General features: G+C 45.5%; 1 protein-coding gene across 1 annotated transcript in view; it reads left to right on the forward strand.

The window, feature by feature from the left end:
- Positions 1-1789: 1789 nt before the first annotated feature.
- The window catches only part of CYB5D2 (cytochrome b5 domain containing 2), a 109809-nt gene continuing 87405 nt past the window's right edge, over positions 1790-24193 (forward strand). The window contains exon 1 of the mRNA XM_069614720.1: positions 1790-2279. Coding sequence (XP_069470821.1) covers positions 1988-2279 — 292 coding nt within the window. The 5' untranslated portion in view covers positions 1790-1987. The remainder of the gene's footprint in view (positions 2280-24193) is intronic.

Below are 24193 nucleotides of genomic sequence, written 5' to 3' on the forward strand. Positions count from 1 at the left end.
CCATTTTAGTTCAAGCATAACAGCTGAGAGCGAGTCTGTACCACCCACAAGCCAACGGGCTCATCGAGAGAGCAAACCGCTTCATCAAAGTGGCGCTACAGTTAATTGGCGCATGCATCGGGCTTAGACCCCAGCAAGACAGTAAAAGAGGCTGTTGTGGCCCACCGCATCACACCAAACGCCATCACAGGTGTTTCACCCTTCCAACTGTTGAGAGGGAGAAGGGCGGCATCCACGCTGGTACCGCCTTGGCTACACCAAGTAAGGGTAGATGAAGATGTGGACATGCAAGACATAGTATTCCGCATGCAAAGAAACAAGGAAGCAATGAAGGCTCAAGGGGACAAACGCAGGGCCGCTCAACGCACAGCAGTTAGTGAAGGCGACCTGGTAAAAATATGCCTTCCCCCATAAAGACACCATGACCGGCTCCAAATACAGTAGACCCATAGAGGTCATTGCTAAGGGACCCAACCACATATGCACCAGCGATGGTAGGCGATGGAACTTGGAAAGAGTGGCCATGTACCGCAGAAGAGAATCTACCAACCACCCATCCGAGAAACCAGGAGAAGGACTGGCCCAGTAAGGTCCGTTCGGCAATCCGCATCATACCAGGGAAATCTCATTGGGAATGCAGCATCACGAAGAACCCCCAAGCATGAACCCGTCATCCCCGCCTGAGGGAGCACTGAGAGGAATGACACAAGGAGAACCCGATCCACCTGAATCTCCCCACGTCCCATGTCGCCATTCAGATCCATCCTCCGAACAAGGCAGACCCCAGCGTGAGAGAAGGAAACCCAGCAAGTTCTCAGACTTTGTTATGCACTGACCACCTGTCCTTTTTCCCACCAAAGGAGGTGTGTGGGGACTTAATGTCGTGAGATCGTGGAAAGGCGATCTCGCGAGAACTCCTGCCGAGAAGCACGAGGGGAACGCGCAGCGAGCAAGAAGCGGGCGGTAGAGCGCAGTGAGAGGACTGCCCCGCGCTCCTCTTGAAACACGGAGCTAGCAGGCTCCCAGGCTTGTATACCTAAGACATACACACCGGAGCGTAACACCATGGCTGAGGACAACCTCCTGGGGGCTCTGGTGTGAATGGTGTGTCTCACTGAAGGGCACATGCAAGCAGCAGAGGAGCAGCTGCTGGAATAAGACTACCTGACTGTGTGTACAGTTATGCCCCTGCCCCTGGACACTATATTCCCAAGTTGATCACTTTACCTTCGGTATCCAATAAATACCACAGTTACCACATATGGTGTCCTGTCTTCATTAAGGCCACCACAAAGGCGAATCGAATACCTTTTGTCCTATGCAATGTGGGTGGTTGTGAAAAGGCAATTAAATGAAATGTGCATATTTCAATTCTTCTGACGTCACATCACTTTACACTAGTTTACCTTTTTGACATGTGGGCGGAGTCGTGTGAAAATGTGCGGAGTTTTGTGACTGTGGGCGGGGCATAAATCTCAGGAATTTTGATTTTCAAATGTAGGCAGGTATGAGGAGGATGGGATTAAGATACGAAAGGAATTCTTGGGAGGAGGCAGAAAAGACGCTGGGGATATTGGGTTTAGCTGCCGAATCAGGACGCCCAATTCCATACGCACAGACATAGACAAAAAAACGAAAAGCGACCTCCAAATATCATACGCAGCTTGCTTTGGGGTTACGATGCTCGACTTGGCCACAGGGTCATTGAACTACAAAGTAGGTTTCCAATAGTCTGTTTTTCTTTCCATGGTAAGGTCTATTACGAAAGTAGGATCGTCCTCTTTCTGTTTCGCTAGTAAGGTCGCAAATGGTAGATGTGTTTTATTTGGTCGCCCATTGTAAGGTCACTTGACTGTTTCCTGTACAATCTCCTAGTAAGTGATACCTATGCCTCCACCTGTGTAATGTCGTACATCTCTGTTCACGGTGAGATCGTGTGACTGAAATCATTTCGGAGCCTGCCACGACGTGGTTTCCACGTTTGACAATGCTTGGGTATCTGTCTGCTGCTGCCATATGCCTGACCGCTGTGCTGCTGATCGGGTGGGACCCATGGCCTCTTGCTAATCTTCCTGGAGTTTCCTACCTCTTCCCACCTCCGGAGGAGTGTGCGATCCCCGAGCGGCCGCCGGAGAGGTTGCTCAGTCGCACCGAGCTGGCAAGGTACCGGGGAGAGGACGGAGGTCTCGGGCTATATTTGGCACTGCTTGGGCAGGTGTTCGACGTGCAACGGGGGCGCATTCACTACGGGCCTGGCGGCTCCTACAGCTTCTTCGCAGGTACCCGCCTAAGGCCAGTTGTCCCCAAATCTGAGGCTGATATATCCTTCCTAGAAATAAGTGCATGCTGCTGTGCAGGGTTGGCAACCTGAAATTCACGTGTGGGAAACCAATGAACTCGTCCTTTCCTTCTAATCTGCAAACGTTTTTAAATAAACATTATATAGGTTAGCAATACGGTGTATCCTTTACATTGCTTCTAATCTAGATGCCCATAGCAGTAAACTATATTTAAGTTTTGATAGTTTTTTATTGGATTTTTGTATCTCAATAAAAATGGCAGAGATTAATGTATGCTCTGTTTTGCCTTGTAATTATAGGCAGTTTACAACCAATAAAAAAACAAGGTACTCGCCTTCTGGCTTTCTGCGTAATCGAAATTGAACTAGAATCTGTCTAACCTTCATGTATTTAACATTACTATTCAGATGTTTACCTTTTTATATTCCCCACCTTGAACTGGATAGGTGTTTCTCTAATGCTATAGGAGTTTGCTTTGGGCAGGGGCGTGAGGTGGAGGCGCAGCCTCATCTGTGTAGAGGTGCATTGGTGCAGAGCCGCCCGGATATTATGCCCAAGATCACACACCGTATCAGACATATGCGCCACAAGCATACATGCCTAACCCCCGGAATTTTTCCAGAGACTCTGGAATTTTAGGCATTTCTCCGGGTCTCCGGAAAAGACCCTGCAATCTCAGGAATGTTGTTGTTCTTTCCGGGTCCTGTCATATTCTCCACCTGATTGGCTGCCGCCGGTAGCCAATTGGATGGAGAAGTGGGCAGGACCTGGAAACTGCACGAAATGTTCGTGCCCACTGCCCGCACTACTATACGAGGCCGCTGCTGGCAGCCAGAATTCACTGACTTTTTCAACGTGGACTAAAAGTATAATGCTAGCAATACACACCAGGGAGATCACAAGATGTCTGGTTACTGTATATTATTAGCCATGCTAGATGCACCAGCTAAAGTATTTGACAGAATTGTTGGCTGAAATTTGACAGGTGGGCGGGGCATGTGGGAGGAGCCATGTGCAAATGGGCCGAGTCTCGTGTGGCTGTGGGCGGGGCATAAATCTCAGGAATTTTGATTTTCAAAAGTTGGCAGGTACAAGTACAACAGGCACTGATGCAAGCACGAGAGTCATCTATACAAGCACAGCAAGCCCACGTACTGATAGCAAAATACACCACAGGCACCTGTGTAAGGAACTACACCAGTGCTAATCTGGTCCTTAACTTGGGCAGTGGGCTGTTACCTACCGGATCGGTCCCCTAAATTGCCGCATATCGCCTCAGTAGAACAGCGTGGTCTGTATACATCCCAATGGGAAGCTTAGAATTCAGCCTTTACATTCAGTTAGAACCTCCATTCCCTGCTTGTTGATTGGCTAGAGAGCAGGACGCTGTGACAAGAACAAAGGAAAAGCAGTGGTCGAAGTGAGCGGGAGCGGTGCTCCTCTACTTTTTTAAATTGAGTTTTACTGTACCTATACTTTTATTTTTAAAATAAACCGTTCTGTGATAGTTGGAAGAAGTTGAAACATGCTCTTTCAGTGCACTACACTGAACGTTGCCTTAAACAGCAGGTGCATCTGTTGTGTTTGGGGGTTTGTATTGTGTGTGGGAGGGGCGTGGTGATGGGGTTCGTGAGGAGTGGGTGCAGGCCAACAGGGAACATAGTTCCACTACTTCTTTTTGTACACTTCGACTAGGAAAAGCATAGGCTTGTGGGCTTACAATGTGGTTAGAACCTGGATTTCATCTTCTAAAGAGAATAAAACATGCCAACGCCAAATCTCTGCCATATTTGTTTTAAAAATAGTAGGCACATACATTTTGAAATATGTTATGAAGTATGTTGAAAAGAGATGGGCACTTTTTTCGCTCATTTTATGGGACCGCAGTGCCATAAGCAGTGGGAACTGCTACAGGCATGCCTTTTAAAATTACTTGGATCAAGAAAAGTGAAGCTGGCAATTGAATTATGCAGGTATATATTTGTTGATGGTAGATAAAGGTTTTCTTTGTCCAGCAGGTGAATAAAAGGTGCACTCCTTAAAAACAGGAGAGGCTCTTCAGATGGTTATCTGGACCAGTACAGCAGGGTGCAGCGATTTCGACCACAAAGAGGATCCTCTGGCTGTAGAAGATGAGCTGGTTATCCCCACCAGGCTCAGGGGAAGAAGACTCTGGACTGGATCTTCTCTGGTCGTCGAAGGGTAGATGGCTCAGGACTGCAGCAGGGCTTCACCGGGACGGGATAGTTGCAGCAGCCGACTTCTTCTCCGCTTCTCTTCGGTTCCTTGTAGTTCCAGCCCAAGAGTCCTGCCTTTTATGCGAAAATCCCCTATTCACACAGTCTGGCTGTCAATCACGCAGCAGGGGGGTTGTCTGGCTCGGACAACCACCTCAGCCAATCATGGCAAAGTGTGACTTGGGTTTCCTAGGATACCCTGTGCAGGGGGTGACTATGCCCCTCCCTCACATTCAGCCCACCTAGACACCCAGGCGCCTAGAGGAGGGCTTCTTGGCAGAAGCCCGCCAAAAGACAGTGAACAAAGAAGGCAAACCTGGTTTGCCGTGCAAAGTAAAACACAAGAAGGACTTTAACAAAAAGAAATGGTGAATAAACCCGACCGGAGCCAAAAGAAAAAGTATTTGGTCAAGCGGGTTTAAGTTCGAGGCTAATATAATAGCCTAAAACAATACCACGTTTATATAGTAAAATCGCGGTAGAAAAGTTAGGGTAGATACCACTGCCACCAGCCAAGTCTAAATGTTAAAAGAGCTAAACAATGCTCTAGGAGGTACAGATAAAAAGGGCCAAGGATTACCCCTTTCCAGTACTCCATGTAAAATGGGGTGTACTGGATCTGTGGTTAAATGACTAAGTAAAGTTAATGGCACCTTTACCCTTTTCTGGGGGACAGTAGTCAGCCTCAGAAATGGAGTCGGTGGGAATCTAAAAAGACAACCCTGTGTCACGGCACTGAAGGTGCTGTGTAACACACAAAAGAAGGGGGCTAGTGAAGTGGCGTACTCCAGAGTCCACAATCACAAAAACAGATGAAATACACATGTCAAAACACAAGTAAGAGTGTGGAAAAGAGGTACATTCTTACCAAGTGGAAAAAATAAACTCCAGAGATCCAGCAAAGCTGCTGGGGGACTCATAAGGGAAATTAGCCATTGAATGAGAATTCTCCCTAACAATTGCCATCTGTTAATTAATATGTGCTGTAAATACATTTTTAGAACACAACCAATGTCTCAGAATATTCCTGCCATAAGTTTATCTAATGGTGTTTCAACCTTAATAGTGATGGTAAACTCTATATTGTTTAGGAAATATAATGGTTCACGCTGTTGTTTCTGAGCTGTAGACAATATTTTAACAATTCCAAGTTCCTTTTTGGGAGGGGACGGGTATTTCTTTAAAAAAGAAATATATATATATATATATATATCTATTTCATTAACATTTTAAGTAAAGCGCCTCTAACAGAAGGGCATTTGCCCATATGAGAAATTAAGTGAGAGAGAAAATAATATAATGTATGAATCAAATTTACAAAAGTGAATTTATTCAAATATAAGTCCTGCATTGAACTCTTCTTCCTTACTGCCATTTTTGCTTGTAGATTAGCTTGTTTTCCTGATGGAATCAACAAGTCCAATACAAATGCCATTTGTGGAATGGTATAATGGGGGGGGGGGTTCGTGAGGCGAGGAGTAAGGAAGGGAATAAGTGGGTTGGCGCAGAGGGTAAAACCTGGGAGAGGGTGAGGCAAGAGAGGAGACGTATGTTAATGTTAAAGGACACTATCACCACCAGAGTGGTCCCCTGGCGCTCTGGCGACTCTGAAAGAGGATGGGGGGATGAGTTAGTGGGAGGAAGCAGGAAAAGTGCAAGAGAGCAGTGATGTGCTGTTGGCGACTTCAGCCCGGTGGGTCCGTTGGCTGGGCCTGGGGTGTTTGCGGCCGGTAGTCGTCGTGCACTGTTGTGCAAGTCTGTTTGTTTTTTGTTTTGTTGTTGCAATGTTGTGAAGTTTGTGCGGTTTGTGGTTGTGTTTGGTTAGGAGTTTGAGAGGTGTATGCAGAGGGGGAAATTGTTAGTGGAATTGGTTAATTGGCATCTCTATCTTGAATTGAGGCGCCTTTGTCCTGGTCTGGGCCCGTCTGGCATTCAAGATCCCTTTCACATCTGGCCCCCACCTCCACCAGCCTCCCTCACAACCCCACCTGTCCTCCCTTCATGCTTCTGTGGCCAGTGCACCTACCAATGTCCACAACTCAGCTAGTGTGGTAATTGCCAATATCTCGACAATTCCAACAACCAATACCTAGGCAAAAATAATGGTGTAGACCTGGCTGTCTCATCCTAAGGCTCTATTTGTTTCAGACCATACGGTCTAATTTCATTTTAGATTTAGAGGATGGTGGTTCTCACAAGACACCTCTATACTTAAAAATCGCAGGACCGTAGTCCCTTAGTAGCCAAGTTGGCCCTGGCAAATCTACATTGCATTTCTAATTGGTGGACACACCTGTGCCTGTAGGTTTCATGCAAGGTACCAAATAAACTTGATGGCCCCGACACAAGCACGTGAAGACTAGTTTATTGGGTTTGACATTTTTAAGGTGCCATACTCCTCCAAGCTGCTTAGCTCGCCTATGCAACCCACCGCTGGTTTATTCTAATATGACCATATTACGTCATAATACAACTGCCAACTGGGAAACCTTTGACCCTCGGTGTAAAGCAGTAGCTTTGAGCTTTGTGATTAACTGTAATGGAGATCCACCAAATAAAAATGAAAGATTAGGCCACTTTGCAATCCAGTTCCAGACCATTCACATTGATCAATGTCTTGGTTTGTATCGTCCACCAGTCTCCATGTTGCGTTTGTGGCCACCTAGCCCTTGAAATCGCAATCCATTTATGTTGTGCCCCTTAGATGGGGGGATTGTGAGAAATTTGTTTTCTAACCCTGTAACCCCGTTTACTCCGAAGAAGCACACAAGAGTCACTTAACACAATTTTGTTACGTGCAGAAGGTAAAAGGGAAGTTTATCCCTAGGCACTTGCCAGTCCGTACATCCGTCATCCAGTGAGCTCACACTATCGGAACAAACATTCACTCGACAATCGAGTCACCAGCACACCCATGGCAACACACAGGCAATACTGTTATCAGTCATACTTCCTGACAATTGTGGCAAAGTCAGATGCATAACCCCTTACAATGACCCATAGTGGACTCTACCAGGTCCTCAGTGCTATGTGCTACATGGAGCCAGTATAGGGTGGGAATCACAGAATCTCTCTCCCAATCTATGCCACCTCTTGTAGTCAGAAGACACTTGCCCTCATTACAAGTTTGGCACCCGAATTCCAGTGTTTCCGTGATGGCGGTGACACCGGTTCCATCACCGCATGGAGGCAGAAATAAGGTTGAATCACGATATGGCGGGCGCGTGCCTCAGCAAAGTGCGGAACCGGTGCCACCACCAGTACGGTAACACCGACGGAGATGGACGCACCCGCAAAAATGCCTGCGGTAAATCTGTATCCGCCTCGTGCATGCTGGATATAGCAGAGGTGGAAACGCCAGTGCCGGAAGTACCGTTATCGCGGAAACTGGAGCAGCGGCCATTACATAAATCAGAATCCACTGCAATCCTTTCGTATCAAAAGGCCCACAGCTACTGTGACGGCCTAAAAACACTGAGGAAGAAGTCATCCAAGATCCCAGTGAGCCGGCAGCGGAAACCCTGCTTCAGTGAGGCGGAACTCTGCATGCTTGTCGAGCACACAGTCGACAATGCAGGTGAGTTGTCAGCGCAGACCAGAGGCGCACCACGAAGCAGAGATGAAAGGCCATATGGGCTGAGGCTGCCCAGAAGGTATCAGCTGTGGGGGTGACCCCCCCCCGTTCGGTAAAAGACTGTCACAAGAGGTGGGCTGACATGTGGCTGAGGGTGCAGAACATACTGGCAGCCCACAGACAGCAATGCATTACCACAGCAGGTGGACCACATTCCCCCACGGAAGCTGCTACCGTGGGAGGAGAGGTGTAGCAGCATGCTGTACCTCGAAGGAATAGAGGGAGTAGGTGGAGCCGAGGCAGGAGCAGTGACGCCTGGCGAGGCCGGTAAGTACAGAAAGTGCAAAGACATGTATGTGAAGCAAGGTATACCTGCACCCCCCCCTGCAATGCACAGAGAACCACATATCACAGTCCCCATCAAAGCTTGCACACCCATTACCCCCATGCACCCCCGATCAATGCAAAGAGAGCCACATATCACAGTCCCCATCAAGCCTAACACACCTAGTACCCCCATGTGCCCCCCATAAATGCACAGAAAGCCACATATCGCAGTGCCCACCAAGCCTAGCACACCTGGTACCCCCATGGGGCCCCCCAGCAATGCACAGAGAGCCACATATCAGTCCCCATCAAGCCCAGCACACCCAGTACCCCGATGTGCCCAACTCCCCCCCCCCCCCATCAATGCACAGAGAGCCACATATCAGTCCCCATAAAGCCCAGTACCCCCAAGCCCCCCCCCCGGCCAGCCAGATAGCATGCACCAAAGTGGAACTCCAGAGACACGCACACGACCGCAGCACACATCAATGCATGTAACAGCCTTTTGATGATGCTTGAGGAGTGTTGCATGTGATTGTACCATACACATCCTGTGACACCACTAACAGCATGCCTTACAATCCCCTACAGACAACCGGTGAAACTCGAATCGCGTTTAAAAGACTGGGGCTATCCAAAGAAGATAATACAAACATTTTTGAAAAGAGCTCAACATACCAACAGGGAAAGGTGCTTGAAACCCTCCGGAAAAATACAGGAGGACAAAATAACGTGCGTAAGCATGTTTAGTCCAGTTAGTAATGGCCTTAGGAAAATCATTAAAAAGAACTGGCATGTTATAAAAACTGCAGACTTTAACCCCCAAATGTCCAGATTTGCGTTCAAGAGACAGAAAAACTTGAGGGATATGCTGGTTCATACGTACCCCAAAAGAGACTGCGTTGACCTGAGACAAGACACTCTCTGGGGTCTCACCCCAGTTGTTGGCCACTATAAGTGTGGACATTGTTCGGTCTGTTCCATGACCAGGAACATAAAAACCATCAAACTGAAAAGAAAAAACTGGAAACTACAGAACTTTACAAATTGCAGTACACCGTGGGTGGTCTACGGGATCAAATGTCCATGTAATTTGATTTACATAGGAAAGACCAAACGCCCAATAAAACAAAGAATATGTGAACACTAGTCATGTTTGAAAAATAAGATTGAAAATAAACTCCTTGTTGCCCATTTCATGACACAGAAACATCAATATACCAACATGTTCTGGTTTGTTATTGAAGTCAAGTTAAATGAAAGAGGGGGCAATAGAGATCTGCTGCTATCTAAAGCCGAACAACGGTGGATATACTCTTTAGATACTGTAAAGCAAGGCCTGAACTCCAGTATTGAGTGGAACAGCTTAATATAAGGGTACAACACATCTTATGATGAAACCGATCCGTGATTGTAGATCACTTGCCTAGTGATATATGATCGGTTGACAGTATGCTCTCAGAACCACCGATGAAGCAGTTTTGGAGTTTGAGATGGAATGGCGGTTGAATCATCTATCAGCACAGTTTCATTTTAGAAGATGAAAAACTGCTAAAAATAGCCGGGACAATAGATGCATTACAAATGGCGTTTAAAATCGATAGCCAGTGAGGGTAAATAATAGAAGTTGGTCCTCTTATTAAGAACAGGGTAAAAATCTTTAATTGGACATTCACAAATTATGTACACGTGAATAATCTCTGGAATTATAATTGCTCAATCCGAGATCACCGGAGCAGCAAATCCCTTTCTTTATTTCTGAAATCAAACACCAACTGTGGCATTCAGGTGGAAATTTCTCTTTTTCCAAGATGTCCGCTTCTTTCCTTTGGAAGCTTAGAAAGGATTAAATATGGTGCCCCAGAAAACTTGATCGCTATTTACGATCACGTGACTGATAAAACCAGATAAAACACGTTTGTTTAAGAGCTAGACAAAGTACGTAGTGGAAACGAAGTGCTAGTGCTCGCAGCCGCCAAATCTAAGTGGATGAGGCGGCTTCCCCTGTGACTAGTCGGAAAAATTATGAAGTAAGTGACTGCACGCCCAAGGGAATAGAACAGAGTTTTAGTGTGTAGACAGCGGGGAGGGTACACGAATGGAGAAAGCTTGTGGGTCGCGTGCCTCTAGTAGTCCACCCCCCAACCCCAAGAATGTCTTTCCTTTAGTAATATCATTACGTTCTCAAAAAGTGACGCAGAAGAGCGATTTAGATCCACTTGGACATGTTTAGAAAAACAACTGTGAGGTCTTGTATACATTTAGAACAAGAACAGGGAATTCAAAACCCTCCTTTTTTTCTTTTTCACCTTTCTGTGTCTCACAGATAACGCAAGGCGCACAGTGTCGATTTGTGTTACAACAATCTGGTCACTCAAAAGAATAGGAGAAGCACAATTTCGTTTAGGACCTAGACAAATGAAAAATCCATGTGAATATCCATGTGACTTGCGAAAGGCAATCATGTAAGTCAAATTAGGTGAACCCTGATGGTTTGTAGACTGCTGAAAAACACTGAGAAGGCGACAGCTGAAGTTATTAAACCCCAAAAAGAAGGGGAAATAATTCTTGTGAAATACTCTGTTAGGTAACTAATGCAGTCAAGTCCAAGTACTATGTGGATTTATGGCGGCTGTCCACTTTGATTAATTCCCTTGTTTTTTACTGTGTTTGACAGTTCATTTACAAATCAGGAAATGGAAACACTGCACCTTTAGAAGTGCTAATAAGAAGCTGCTTATGCGATTTTAGAACGTTTGAAAATATACTGTGCTCTACAAGATGATTGTGGAAGGTAAAAGTAACTTTTCTATGAAATGTAATTTTAGACCAGGTGGTTTGTTGACCATCTGTAATAATTAAAGTTTGGAAGGTTTTTCAAAATAAGTAGGAACTATAGATATAGACAAAAAACAGATTAATCTCTGATTGTGTAATTAAGATTAATGGATTTCGAAATGAGTAGGAATTCGGCTCGTGTCCAGTTGCTATGATACAATAAAGACTGATTGAAATACATGTAGATATTTTTCCTGAAGTTTAAGAATGATTCACACCATGATTTCCAAAAATGTGACTATGGTTTTTATTGTTTTAGTATCAAAATGCAATCTTTGTGAACACCATGGGGTTTTTACTAGACCAATCCTTTTGAAATAAGAAAACAATTTGTCCTGAAGAAGGCCAGTACAATAAACCAGAAAATACACCAGAGATGATGTCTCATTAAGGAATAAGGCCGAAACATGTCGACAATCTGACAAGATTGAAATATTTAGATGCCTTGTGGTTCTTTTCATTTATCATGAAATAGAAATTATTGTTGAAAGTAGGAGAAACAAGCAGGATTGTAGAGGGCATTAGATCAAGACTATAGATATGTTCGTTTGTCTGGGCAAAATAGTAATAATTTTGTTCCCTGCTCCTCCCTGTCCCCCTGCTTGTTTTCTCTTCTCTTTTAGCCTAACCCATTCAAATGATTTAATTGTTTAATCAATTTTTTTGATTGTATTCTTTGTGTTTTTAAGGTTTTACATTAATGCTTTAAAAAAAAAATCTAAATTGTATGATGTGAACAATAAAGTATAAATTTATTTTGGAATATAAGATGTCTCATTTTGGTTTCATGGCGGAGAGATGTTGAAGAAATTTGGTAGGTTAATCGGTCAACGCAATATGGACGCAGAGAGGGCTAACCAGTTTTTTCAATTAATATACATTGTCTAAAAACTTTCCAGTTCAAAAACTGGTCCCATGAAAACAAAAAAGGGAAAATACCCAATTGTTCAATCCCCTCAGGAACATCATCTGACACCGATGTGGGATATCGGGGGACGTCAAGGGTGAGTGGACGTGCCCATCGTCGAAGAGGACAATTACCATCCGGCGCAGGCATCTCCGACACCCATGGTGCAACAACAGTCCAGGTGCACACCGCGCGCAGGAGACCACCAGCGCCAGCAAACCTGCAGACAATGCCAGAAAATCCACCAGCAAACCTACAGGCACTGCCAGAAAATCCCCCCAGCAGCGCCAGCAAACCCGCTGTAACGCTCACCTGGTATCCACGGGGACGTCACTCAGCCTGTTCTGACCTCTTAGGACCTCAAACCCTTCCCTGGAGTCTACTCGACTGGAGACTGGGCCTGAAATACAGGATTGGTAGAGTTTAACTCCCTATTGTCTCTGTGTGCTTGAACCCTTTCTTCCCCTAGGTCCAACCATTCCCTTTGATCCACAGCTCACCTTGTTTTCTTGGAAACGTCCTCTTCGTCCAGCTTTCAGCGCAGGGGTGCGTTGATTGATGCGGGCTCGTTGCTGCCTAGTTACTTCACTGGCAAGAGTCCGACAGGTACGTACAATGAGTCTTTTGAACAGTTCTCTAACTTCGTTCCTTTCCTTCCTTAGATGATGGCCGGCGTCCGGGGATGGCGACAGGCTGCTGAGATGAGTAGCGCTGAAGGTGAGTGAGAGCGCGATGCGACCCTTTCGTATTTGTATTGAACTGAGTTCTTTTTCTGTGTCTTTTAGGTGCTGCGACGTTTTCAGCGTGGATGCCGGTTATGAAGAAGAAATGCGGTGAGTAAGCGCGGTATGCGGCGCCTCTAGATGTTTCCACGCTAACCTGGAGTGTCTTTTCCCTCTTGCAGATGGATGAGAAGTTCCGGAGACAGAGTTCCCCCCAGAGCGGCTGGGATTCAGGTAAGCGTTTGAAGCTCGTACAGTCTTTAAAAATAAGCGAAGATTTGCTGAATGCTTACTAATGCCTTTTTTCTGTTCTTTTCCCTTTTCCTTAGTAAGCGGTGTGCCGGATGGGAATGACACCGCCGAAGATGCCCGCAGAACAGAAGGAGCGATGAATGATGGGCAGAAGCGCCGCAAGGTAAGGCTGTTCCTAACAGTGTTCTTGTTCTTGCAGGAGCTGAGCACAGAAGAAAGATGCAGGCCTACTGGAGACCGATCCGAACACAGTGAGTGTCACGCTGCCGGTGCAGAAAACACAAAGCATGTTTTTCAACCTGGGCGTGGCTTAAATAGTCTCTGGGTATCCCAGGTGTCTCTGGGCTGAACCACACCCAAAAGACTAGACTGCACATTTAGTTCTGGGAACATCCATCTTGTCCCCATCAAAGCACTACAAGTCCAATCCCCAATGTTATCCTATGGGAGTGAGTGAGTCTGGTGCCACAAGCGCCAAGTCTGACTCCAAGTGAGTCTTTGGAGGGATGGAGAGGCCCTTGAGGCCCTTGAGGGCCATGGAGGTGATCGTGGCCTGGCTGCAGCCTGACATCTTGGAGGGCTGGGGACATGAGGGGCAGGAATCGTGACACCCGCAGGCACTTCAGTAAATACCCCGTGCTGCCACTCCAAATACACCTTCAAGTGCAGCAGCACCTCCACACCTGCCAGAATCTGATGGCGCGGAAAGCACACAAGACCATCATTCCAGTGAGGCACCAGGGTCATGAAATGAGTGTTGCACCTGCACGCCGGATCAACTGGGCACATTCAGCCTAATTGGCCTCCAGAGTCCAATGCGCTCCACTACGCCATCGTTGCAGGAGTTGACCTCTGCATGCAGCGCATAGAACAACATCAGGACACACTGGCCAGACTTGTGTAGCAACACCTGGAGAAATCAAGGCTCCAACGTGAGTAGTCGTGGTTGCAGCGGGAGAGCACTGAAAAGTCAGTCCACAGGTTGTCACGTGCCATTGGCCGTTGTGCAACATCAAACATGTTGATGTTCAGAAGGGTACGTGAGGGCAACAGCGTGCAATCGAACATCCCAAAGACAATATTGCAGGCCCTGCAGGCCATTGAGCTGCCTGCCCCCACCAAACCCCACTTTGCCCTCCACCAGCACCACTCCATCCTACTCTCTGGCAGGCAGCACCAAGAGGCGGTCCACATGTCTGTCTGCTCCAACGTCCAAGGACATTCATGGGCTCAAGCATGGACAAAAATAGGGTGTACCCTGAGATACTGTAGTTACACATGATACCATTGTGTCTTGTGCCTGGGTGGTGGGTGGGTACGTTGGGGAGGTGGGGGTGGTCCATAGTGGGGATAGCTAGTTGGGGCCTGGGCGGTGGGTGGGTACGTTAGGGAGGTGGGAGGTCACATGTGGGGATTTATTTCTTATTGCACCTGTTCCTATTTGCTCTTTTCTTAATACACTGGTTTGCAAATGTGAATTACGAGTGGGCAATCTTCTTCTGTGTGTGTATTATTCATTTAATGTAAGGTAAGTGCCACACATTGATGTGCACCATGTGCATTTGAAGTTAGTCCTAAATAATTGTCATTAAGTGCTCCCTGTGCATGTAGTCTATCAATGGCACCCCTGACTGGTTGTACACCCATCCCATCATGATCGTGCACATCCTCATCTGCTGGCTCCATGTCCGGGGGCAGTGGAATGTTCCTGCGTATGCACATATTGTGCTGCATGGCACATGCCAGTACAATTTTGCCTACCTTCACGGGGATGTACTGCAATGCCCTGCCGGATCGGCTGAGGCAGCAGAACCTGGCCTTCAGCAGTCCAAAGTGCCACTCTATCATGCCCCTTGTCCGTATATGTGCCCGGTTGTAGGCCTCCTCATGCCTGTTCCGTGGCCTTCGGATTGGCGTCATGAGCCATGGCTTGAGTGCATATCCGGCATCACATGCATGGGAGTGAAAGTAAGGAGACATGTTTGGGATTGTGGTTTGTTTTTGCAAATTATAGCATGTACAGACTCTCTGTGTGAGATCAGCACACAACTCTGTACAACCTACAGATGACAATTTGGTATGAATTTGACGAACATTCCTATTCTGCACACTTGGATCACACATTCCTGCAGGGACTGTTTTGTCTGATGTCTCTATTCGTGATGTGCTGCTAGGCAACTACATGTTTCATTCATTGCAATTTACACAATGTTGTGTTCAGATGTAGTAGGTTCCTCATATATTGTAAGGTGCTGGCAAGATGTGCGTCAGGCAGACGCAGCCCACACGATTGAAGTGACTACTGCACACTGCACGATGTGTAGCCATCGTGCACATGGGTGTAACTACTATTTAATCACCAGTGGAGATAATCGCGCCCACCTGTTGTGCCACTTCATGGCTAGGGTATTTTTTAAATTAGCCAGGGTATGTATTCCTGTGACATGGCATACTGCCATTTGCCTGTTGCAGCGGTAAGCTGGGTGGACTCTTGTGGTTGTCTATTGTCCCCCCCCCCACTACACAGAGGTCATGCAGGTCATGCATTGGTAGTTCTACTCGGCCAACAGCCAGGGACACTGTGGTGGTTGTCTGTTGCCCCCCCCCCACTACACCAAGGTCATGCATTGGTAGTTCTAATCACCCAACAGCCAGGGGCACTGTGGTGGTTGTCTGTTTACCCCCCCCCCCCACTACACAGAGGTCATGCATTGGTAGTCCTACTCACCCAACAGCCAGGGACACTGTGGTGGTTGTCTATTGCCTCCCTTCGCCCCACACTACACAGAGATCATGCATTGGTAGTTCTACTCGCCCAACAGCCAGGTCCTTTCTCCCACATAACGTGCCATGTACCCTAGCAACGTGGAGTTCCGCAATACCAGTAGTGTGTGGACCACAGGAAACGTGCACAGCAACGCGTGATGAGTTGTGCATCACAGACCATCTGCACGTTGAGTGAGTGAAATTGCTTCCCACTGCGATACACCACCTCAATTGCATGTCTGACCGTCAACTCCACATGCGTACAATCTAATGCACCAATGACATTGGGCATGCCGGCAAGGCCATGGAAGGGTTCGGGGTAGGGCAATGTGGTGTGACACATGGCGCAGCAGCACATCCAGTACCTTGAAGAGTATCCTTGATAAAAAGGGTTGTGACAGCCTGTGCAGCTCACCAACAGTGTGCTGATAGGTTCCAGTGGCAAGAAAGTGTAGTACCAAGACTGCCTTTTGCAGGGGTGGGATGGCAGTCCGGATGTTAATTATGCTGCTGATGTCTTCTTCGATGAGGGTGACAATTGATAATATTGTGGCCCTGTCAAGCCGGTATAATGTGTGTATTTGACTTGGGGTCAGGTTCAAAGGTTAGGGCCTGGTGCGGGGTATTGCTGGCTGCCTGCAGGGTGGTACCTGCTGTACATTGATGTTTGGGATGGCCATCGGGTTCCTCATTTGCCTACACTGCCTCCTGCTCTGTCTCAGTGCTGCTTCTAACTCCACTGCTGCTTGCATGTTCCCCATCCCAATTGCTGCTAGGCTGACTGCCAGCATGGTTGTGTTGAAAGGTGGGTTGGGTGTGGCCCTTTTTGTAGGTTCCCAGTGGCCTATGATGTGCAGCTGGCCTAAATGTGCACAGCTGGGGTTTGTTGCAGCTAACCTGGCACTGTTTAACACCTAGTGCACGGTGCCAGTATTACAGGCACAGTGTTCACAGTGCTTCCGCCATTTTTATGGGAGTGTTTCGGTGTACGTGGTACTCGTAATGTACCCGGTATTACGCCGTGCTGGTAATTCAGGGAGCTCTGGCTAGTCGTCCCGCTGTTTGCGGTCACTGTGCTACCAGGTGCAGTAGCACCGTGGAGGTCACTTTGCAGTGATGGTGTTTCTGCCATGGCGGGTCAGAATGTGCCGGTTCTGAAAACAGTGCCATTCCGGACTGGCAGACTTGTAATGAGGCCCATTGTCTATTCAGAGCAGGGCTTAGAAAGAGCATCTTTCCCCCTTTCAGATACCTTTTGCTATGTTATCTGTGGTATTAGAACAGCTGCAAACCTAGTTTGTGATAGACGAGTTTCCCAATCCCCTTTAAACCATACCTCGGGACTCCCTCCATTTCTGGGGTCCACCATGGAGACTTCTTCCCTAAAGAAATAAGTGGGCCGGGAATAAGGTGATCATCAATTCTTGTTACTTTATGGTTGGATTTGTTTATGTATACTTGTGCAGGGCTCACTCGAAATGTGCACCCGCCACTAATGGTTAGTGATAATTGACTCTTAGAAAGTAGGAAATGGTGTGACGTGTGTATGTGTAGAATTGAGGTGGTAAGTAACTTGTTATGGCTGGCTAGTAGCTTGAAACATTAATAGTTTCCCCTTGCTTGTGGTATTTTAAAGCATTATTTATGGTTTTAGGCAAGTAACCCTACTGTCTTTAGACTTTATAGTTTCATTGTTTTCTATTTGGTAATGGTGGCTTGTATGTTATGTTATTTTGTATTGTTGCAGTGATAATTTCTGCTGTACAGCTGTTTTGACTGATTCTCTTGATGTGTCGGCTTCCTGTCCCCAATTCCATCTTGTATTATATTAGGGTGCAGTGCCACTAATATTGCCAGGAAAACCTAATCGATGCTGAACATTCCACTACAAAGTAGCATGGGGCACCCTAAATGACTTGTTTCCTGCGAGTCAACAATCCTCTTCTCTGGCCTCCAAGAGACCAGTGTTCTAGAGAGAACCTTAATACCAGGGTCAATGAATGTAACAACCAAAGCACAGTCTCAGAGGAACTGTTTATAGAAAAGTATATTCTGTATTTTCAACTAACAATTTCTACACAAGCAGCAGGCAGTACAAATGGAATATGTCAAACAATTGGATTTTCAAGCTACTGAGGACAAAAAAGAAAACCATACATTTAATGAACCCTTCCTCTCTCAGCAGCCCTACCTCCACGCAGCAGCAAACAGTCATTTTGACTGAATTTCTATCTGCCTTGTATGGCAGCATTGAAGAGTAGTGCATCCTCGTTCTCCACTTCCTTGGGACCCAAACTTGATGGAGGGAGAATTTTGCCTGTGCAGGGAAACTATAATCTAGAACTATTTTTTTTTTATTATTATTATTATTTTTTTTTTTTGTATTTAATCAATAGATTTTTACAAAAAGACATTTTGTCATAAAATTCGCATTTAAACAGATGGTCTCGCTAAGTGAAACAGATGGTCTCGCTAAAATGTGCCGTCCTCGCCGACTATGGTCGTGGCAGATTGAATGATTCTAATATTTTGTATGTAGCTATCTGCCATTTTGTCTTGTCTCCTCCCATTAAGCGAGCCCAACAAGTGTCTTCGTCAGCTATGATGAACTCTGAAAAAATATGTCTCAAATAACGGTTTCTCACTTGTTGGTTTGCGGCACATTTTAGCAGTAAATGACGTATTGATTCTGTTTCTTGTGTATTGCAAAAACGACAGAAATTAGATGCAGTTTTGCCTCTTATTGCCAGGATCTCATTTGTAGGCAAAAGATTGAGGCGAGCACGTAGCAGCATGTCTCTCCCCTTCCTGCAAGGGAATTTTTTGATGAATTCTTGTAATTCGTTTAGTCTTTTGACATTTGGTGGCAGGTGTGCAGTTAGCTTGTTTTTTTCCGCACTTTCCAGAGTTAGTATCCAATCATATTCTCGTAGTTTTTTGAGGACTTGTTTCGGATTGGTGATTAATGTATCTTCGTTCACCTGTATTTGTTTCAACACCCAGATGTTGTCGTTTTTCCATTTCATTAGGCTTCCGGTAGTAGTTGGTTCAAGTTCCTGATTTATTAAGTTATAAATTGATGGAGGCTCCGCCATCCGGCATTTCCTATAAAGCATCAGTTTTGCCTGTTCTACGGAGCTTTTAAGGGACGGCAAACTAAGCTCTTTACGAATCGAAGCACCCGCTGTTGAATTTGGCAGCATGAGGACTTTTCTCCAAAACTTTGCCTCCATTTTTGTCCAGATATCTAATGGCAAGTTTATCATGGCATCGCCTCCATATGATAGTGTTGGCATCACCTTGTTTTTATAAAAATCTCGCACTGGTATCAGTGAGTATCTGCCAAACTTTCTGTCGATTGCCCTGGCTTGGGCTGCCATTTGGTTTACTTTCGTTGTTAACGCTATTTGCATAGCTTTATCTTGTTTTGTGCTGTCTAGTGTGACTCCTAGGTATTTGAAGACCAAGACTGTTTCAATCGGCTTGCCCTCAAGATTTAAGCACGGTCCTTTGCGTTTTCTAGTCGACTTCTCGAATCTCAGCAATTTAGTTTTTTTAGCATTGATTTCCAGCCTGTTTTCTTGCATATACTTCTGCAAACTTGCCATTTGTCTCTGTAATCCCACAGGAGTGTAGTCTAAGAGGACTAGGTCGTCCGCATAAAGAAGCCTTGTTATAGGTGTTTTGCAAATTTTCGGTGGAAAAGATCGTGTTGTTGCGTCTGAGTCTTTTACATCACCTATAAATGCCAAGAACAAGGCCGGGGCCAATGGGCACCCCTGTTTCACACCTCTAGCTGTTGATATCGGGTTTGATAGTAAACCATTTTGGTCCAAACGGATCCGCATATTGGTGTCTGTATACAGGGCCTTGATTGGATTTAGCAGGGTGGTTGGGCAATCCCACGCCTCCAATTTAGACCAGAGCCTAGTCCTGTCTATACGGTCAAAGGCCTGGGTCAGGTCGATGAATGCCACAAAGATGTTTGGACCCCCTTCCAGTACTTTGTTTTTCAGGACGGAAAGAAGTAGGATATTGGCCGTCGTGCTCATGTTTTTCTTAAATCCCGTTTGGAATGGGTCATCACATGGAGCATTTGCTGCCCATAGCTTAAAGTGATCTAGCAACATTGCTCCAAACACTTCCCTATGACATCAAGCAACGCGATTGGTCTGTAGTTCGCAGGGTCCTTTTTGTCTCCTTGTTTAAAAATGGGTACCACTGTTGTTGATTTCCAAGATGGTGGTATGGTTCTCAGCTCTGAACATTTTCTGAAGATTTTACTCAGTAGGCTTGCCCACTCTTCGGGATTTGTTTTTAAGTCCACATTAGTAACCCCGTCGGGCCCCGGGGCTCTTGAGTTCTTTAAACTTGAGATCTTTAGTCGGATCTCCTCAGGGTCATCCACTTCAAGCCATGGGCCTTGCTCACATTCAACGAGTTCGGTAGAAGGTTTCGTTGGAGCCAAGTACATTGTTTCAAAATGTTTTACCCATGTTGCTTCGCCCACCTCACTTATTAAGGATTTTTCTTGTACATCCATCGTAGCTCTCAAGGTGCTCCAAAATTCTCTTGTATTTCTCCCACTTATCAACTTTAAGATGTTTTCCGAGTCTTGTTGGTAGAGTTTTAACCTATGTCTTCTAACCCAGGATTTATAGTATTTTGCTGCAGCCACTGCTTCTTCAATTGCTGCCGATGTCCCTTTAATTTTTGCTCTACGTTGGATTTTGCGAAGGGTACGACGCTTCTCCACCAGAGATTTATCAAACACATGTTTTGGCGGGTTACCTCCGAACTTTTTTACGAATGCAGTTTTTTTGTACTTCGTTAGGAGCGGGATATAGTTGGTTTTGTTTGCTTCTGCTGTCTCCGTCATGGAGGTAAATCTGTTCTCTAATTCCACAATGTGCTCCTTTGATATTTTTAAGCGGTTTCCTTGTCCATTTATTATGATATTGTCTTCCATATAATCATTCGGGGGCTTGAGGCTTCCCAAGAAGTTGAGAGCAGATTATGATCGCTGGACCTTGTTCTAATTATTCCAAAGTCTTTTGTTATAGCCAAAATTGGTTCTGTAACAAACATATAGTCTATTGTTGCCTTAGAGTTGTTCCTTTCCCATGTTGGCAGCCGCTTTGGGTCTGGGAAGGCTTCATGTAAGTTATACAAATTTCTCGATTTCATCAGGCTAGTCCATAGTTCACCGCGCTGTTCTCCCGGCTGTCTGTATACTTGGCTGTTTCCTTTCTCTTGGACTGTGGAGCAATTTGCGTTTAAGTCCCCGCAGATAAGGAAGTGATTTACTAAATGATCCGCAAGGGCTACATCCAATGCTTCTTCAACTTTTTCCAGGAAAGTGGTTGTTTCTGTAGCTGCTGGATTCCAATAGACATTTGCTATTATTAGTGGAGTTTTACCATAGCCCTCTCTGTTATTTGTCTTGCGGGTCCATGAGGCTTTCACCATCAATATGTCAAGATTGCTGATCAGGGTCTTGTCCAGTTTAATCCCACTTCCATTTCTACAGGCAATCAGAAGCCCTGATGATGGTCTTCCCAAACGGCCTTTATTAGCGGGTGCCAAGATTAAATCAAATCCTCTCATAGAGGGTGGTTCACACAGCCAGGTCTCCTGAAGGCATATTAAATCATATGCTCCCAAGGTCATGTCACCGGCGGATAGGAGGTGCGAGTGTCCTCTCGTATTCCACGAGCACATTTTTATTAACTGCTTCTGTTCTCCTCCCTTGCTTATCCCTTGTAGAATGTGCTCGACTCCAAAAAACTGCTATTTTTGCTTCTTTTCTGTTAGCGCTTTTGGCAACCAGGACCATATTCCTTTCATTGGGGCACATTTTAGTGGAAGTTCGCTCTCAATTTTGTTTTGTTGTTGTTCCTGGTTCTGATCCTTTCGGGCTGTTATTTCCCTGGCTCTGTGAATTTTTCTTGGGTCTTCTTGTTTTCGTTCTTGTTTTCGGGAGGATGTTTCCATGACGCTATATATTTGTCTCTTGTCTTCTCTCTCATTTCTTCCATTTTGGATGTTATCCTTCAAGTTCAATGATTTTTCTTGATAATCTAGAACTATTCCTTTTCCACTACAGGGTACCTCCCCAAAGGGTGTCACTAGCCAAGTTGTCCACTGAGGAAATGGGCAGGGATGAGGATCGTGGCAAAGGACAGTTACCTCTCTCTCTTTCATGATTGTTTGCGCTTATCTGGCCACCAAGAGGGTTTTGAGGATAGACTGTTCACAAGACGCCAACCCATAATGGGTGCCCGTAGCCCTGGCCTGGCTTCCCACTGGTCAGATCCGCTAAAGGGGGGGGCGTGTTTTCCACCGTCATAAAATTATGGTCTGCAGAGGAAACGAAGACTAGAGTTTAAGGTTAGGATACAGAAGTGATTTTTCTTTTTTTGTTCTGTGACCTAATGGTGACAAGGGTTCGAACCAGAGAGGTATGTTGTGCCTTAAGCATTGTATGTATTTGTTTTATATTTATTGTATGTATTTATATGTACAGGGAGTAACCATGCTCTTTTGATCACAAAATAACCTACAATAGATAAGAAATCGGATTGGAACGGAAGCAGCAAGCTTCTTACTTGATTGTTTGAAATTCTGATCAGGTTTTGGAGGGGCGGGGGGTCAATGGAACAGTCACTGTGGACAATACATGAGGGGACATAACATAGATGAAGGACAACTCGCATTAGACATTTTTAAGTGCAGGTAGGTGGTACGGCCCGTTCTGTTATGGTTGTGACCTGGATGGTTAAAGTTCTATAGTGGAGGCCGATAAAGTGAAGGACAGAGGCAGGTCATAGGCAAGGGGGAAAATGTTAGCTGTAAGGAAGATGAGCGTAACTCTGAGGCTAGGAGGCCGGCTTTTAGTTCGGTTTTGAGCAAATCGGTGTGGACTGTTTCTCAGATGTGCAGGGGAAGAGAACTCTGTGCAAGTGGAGCAAGAAGAAGGAAAGAGCGAGAGGATGAGGGAAGTGTCAGAAGGGTATTCGAGGCAGAATTACATTTCGAGAAGGCTTGCAGAGTTGGATAGAGGAGGATAGATATGATGGCACCTTACTGTGGATAGATTTGCGAACCAGGAGAAGACGTTTTAAATCTGGCCCTGTTTTGCATAATCCGCCATCCAGCCTGGTGACGGTACAAGGGTGGGTTTGAATACAAAGTTGAGCACTTGTAGGGATCGGGTATATGCTATGGACCACCTTAATTTGTGTATGTAGCGGTATTGGGGAGTTGGAAGGTTGAACAAGCGCCCAGTGTTGAGCATCATTTTTCATGTAAATCATTTAGGTAATCAAGAACACGTTGATGAATGACCAAATGCTCTTCAAAAATAGCGTTTATTCAGGTTTTTCAATAGCAGTCATTTAACAAACCGGCTATGCGTCACCTATTGCAATGAAGTGAGCGTTTATTTATTTGTTTATTCATTCATTTATAAAGCGCACTAAACCATGGGGCCTTAAGGCCTTCGTAAAACATGTACGCTGGCATTGGCTTACAATCTATGTTTCAAGAGTCGCGATAACCATTTGTAAATTAGCCCATACATGAGCTCTCCGATTGATTCATGAGGGCAGACTTTTTTAGAATAAACATTTGCCACTCTGCAGCAACTGTTATCAAGGAACAAGAATACCTTGAATCCAAGTTTTATATTGTTCTGCTGAGGCTACATTTAAACACAGGACCACGTTTTATCACTGTTCTATATTGTGGACAATGACATTTCTGTCCATCTTTTGTTTTTCTTCTAGAAGCCTGTGTGCTCAGCACAGTGTGTTCAGTGTTTTAAAAGAAAAGGTATAAACAGTACTCCTCTTAAGAACTTTAGGGGTTGTTGAAAACAATGAGTCACAAAGCAAACAGTTTTGGGTTGTATGTAGGTATTAGTCATTTGCCTATCCCATGCATACACACAAGCCAAAACGGTTGACTTTGCCATTGTTTGTTAGATACCATGTTTAGGGAGAGATGGAAGCTTGCAGTCGCACCTGGTTTGTCTTACTCGTGTTTCCGATGTTTGGCTTTTTGCATGTTCTAGGCAGTGAATTCAGCTTTGCTGTGTGCAATGAATTGTAGAACATTTCATTTTTAGTGATGATCGTTGAAAGGGGGTTGAGGATCCCACCAACAAATAGTCTCACCAGAATATCTAAAACCTTTCCAGTCTTGCCCTTCTGGTAATCATAAACTATTGAAACGAATTCTATACGCCAAAGCATACCCTTGGAATTTTC

The sequence above is a fragment of the Ambystoma mexicanum genome, chromosome 9 (genome assembly GCF_040938575.1).
Source record: "Ambystoma mexicanum isolate Mex_15411 chromosome 9, UKY_AmexF1_1, whole genome shotgun sequence".
NCBI classification, from domain to species: domain Eukaryota; kingdom Metazoa; phylum Chordata; class Amphibia; order Caudata; family Ambystomatidae; genus Ambystoma; species Ambystoma mexicanum.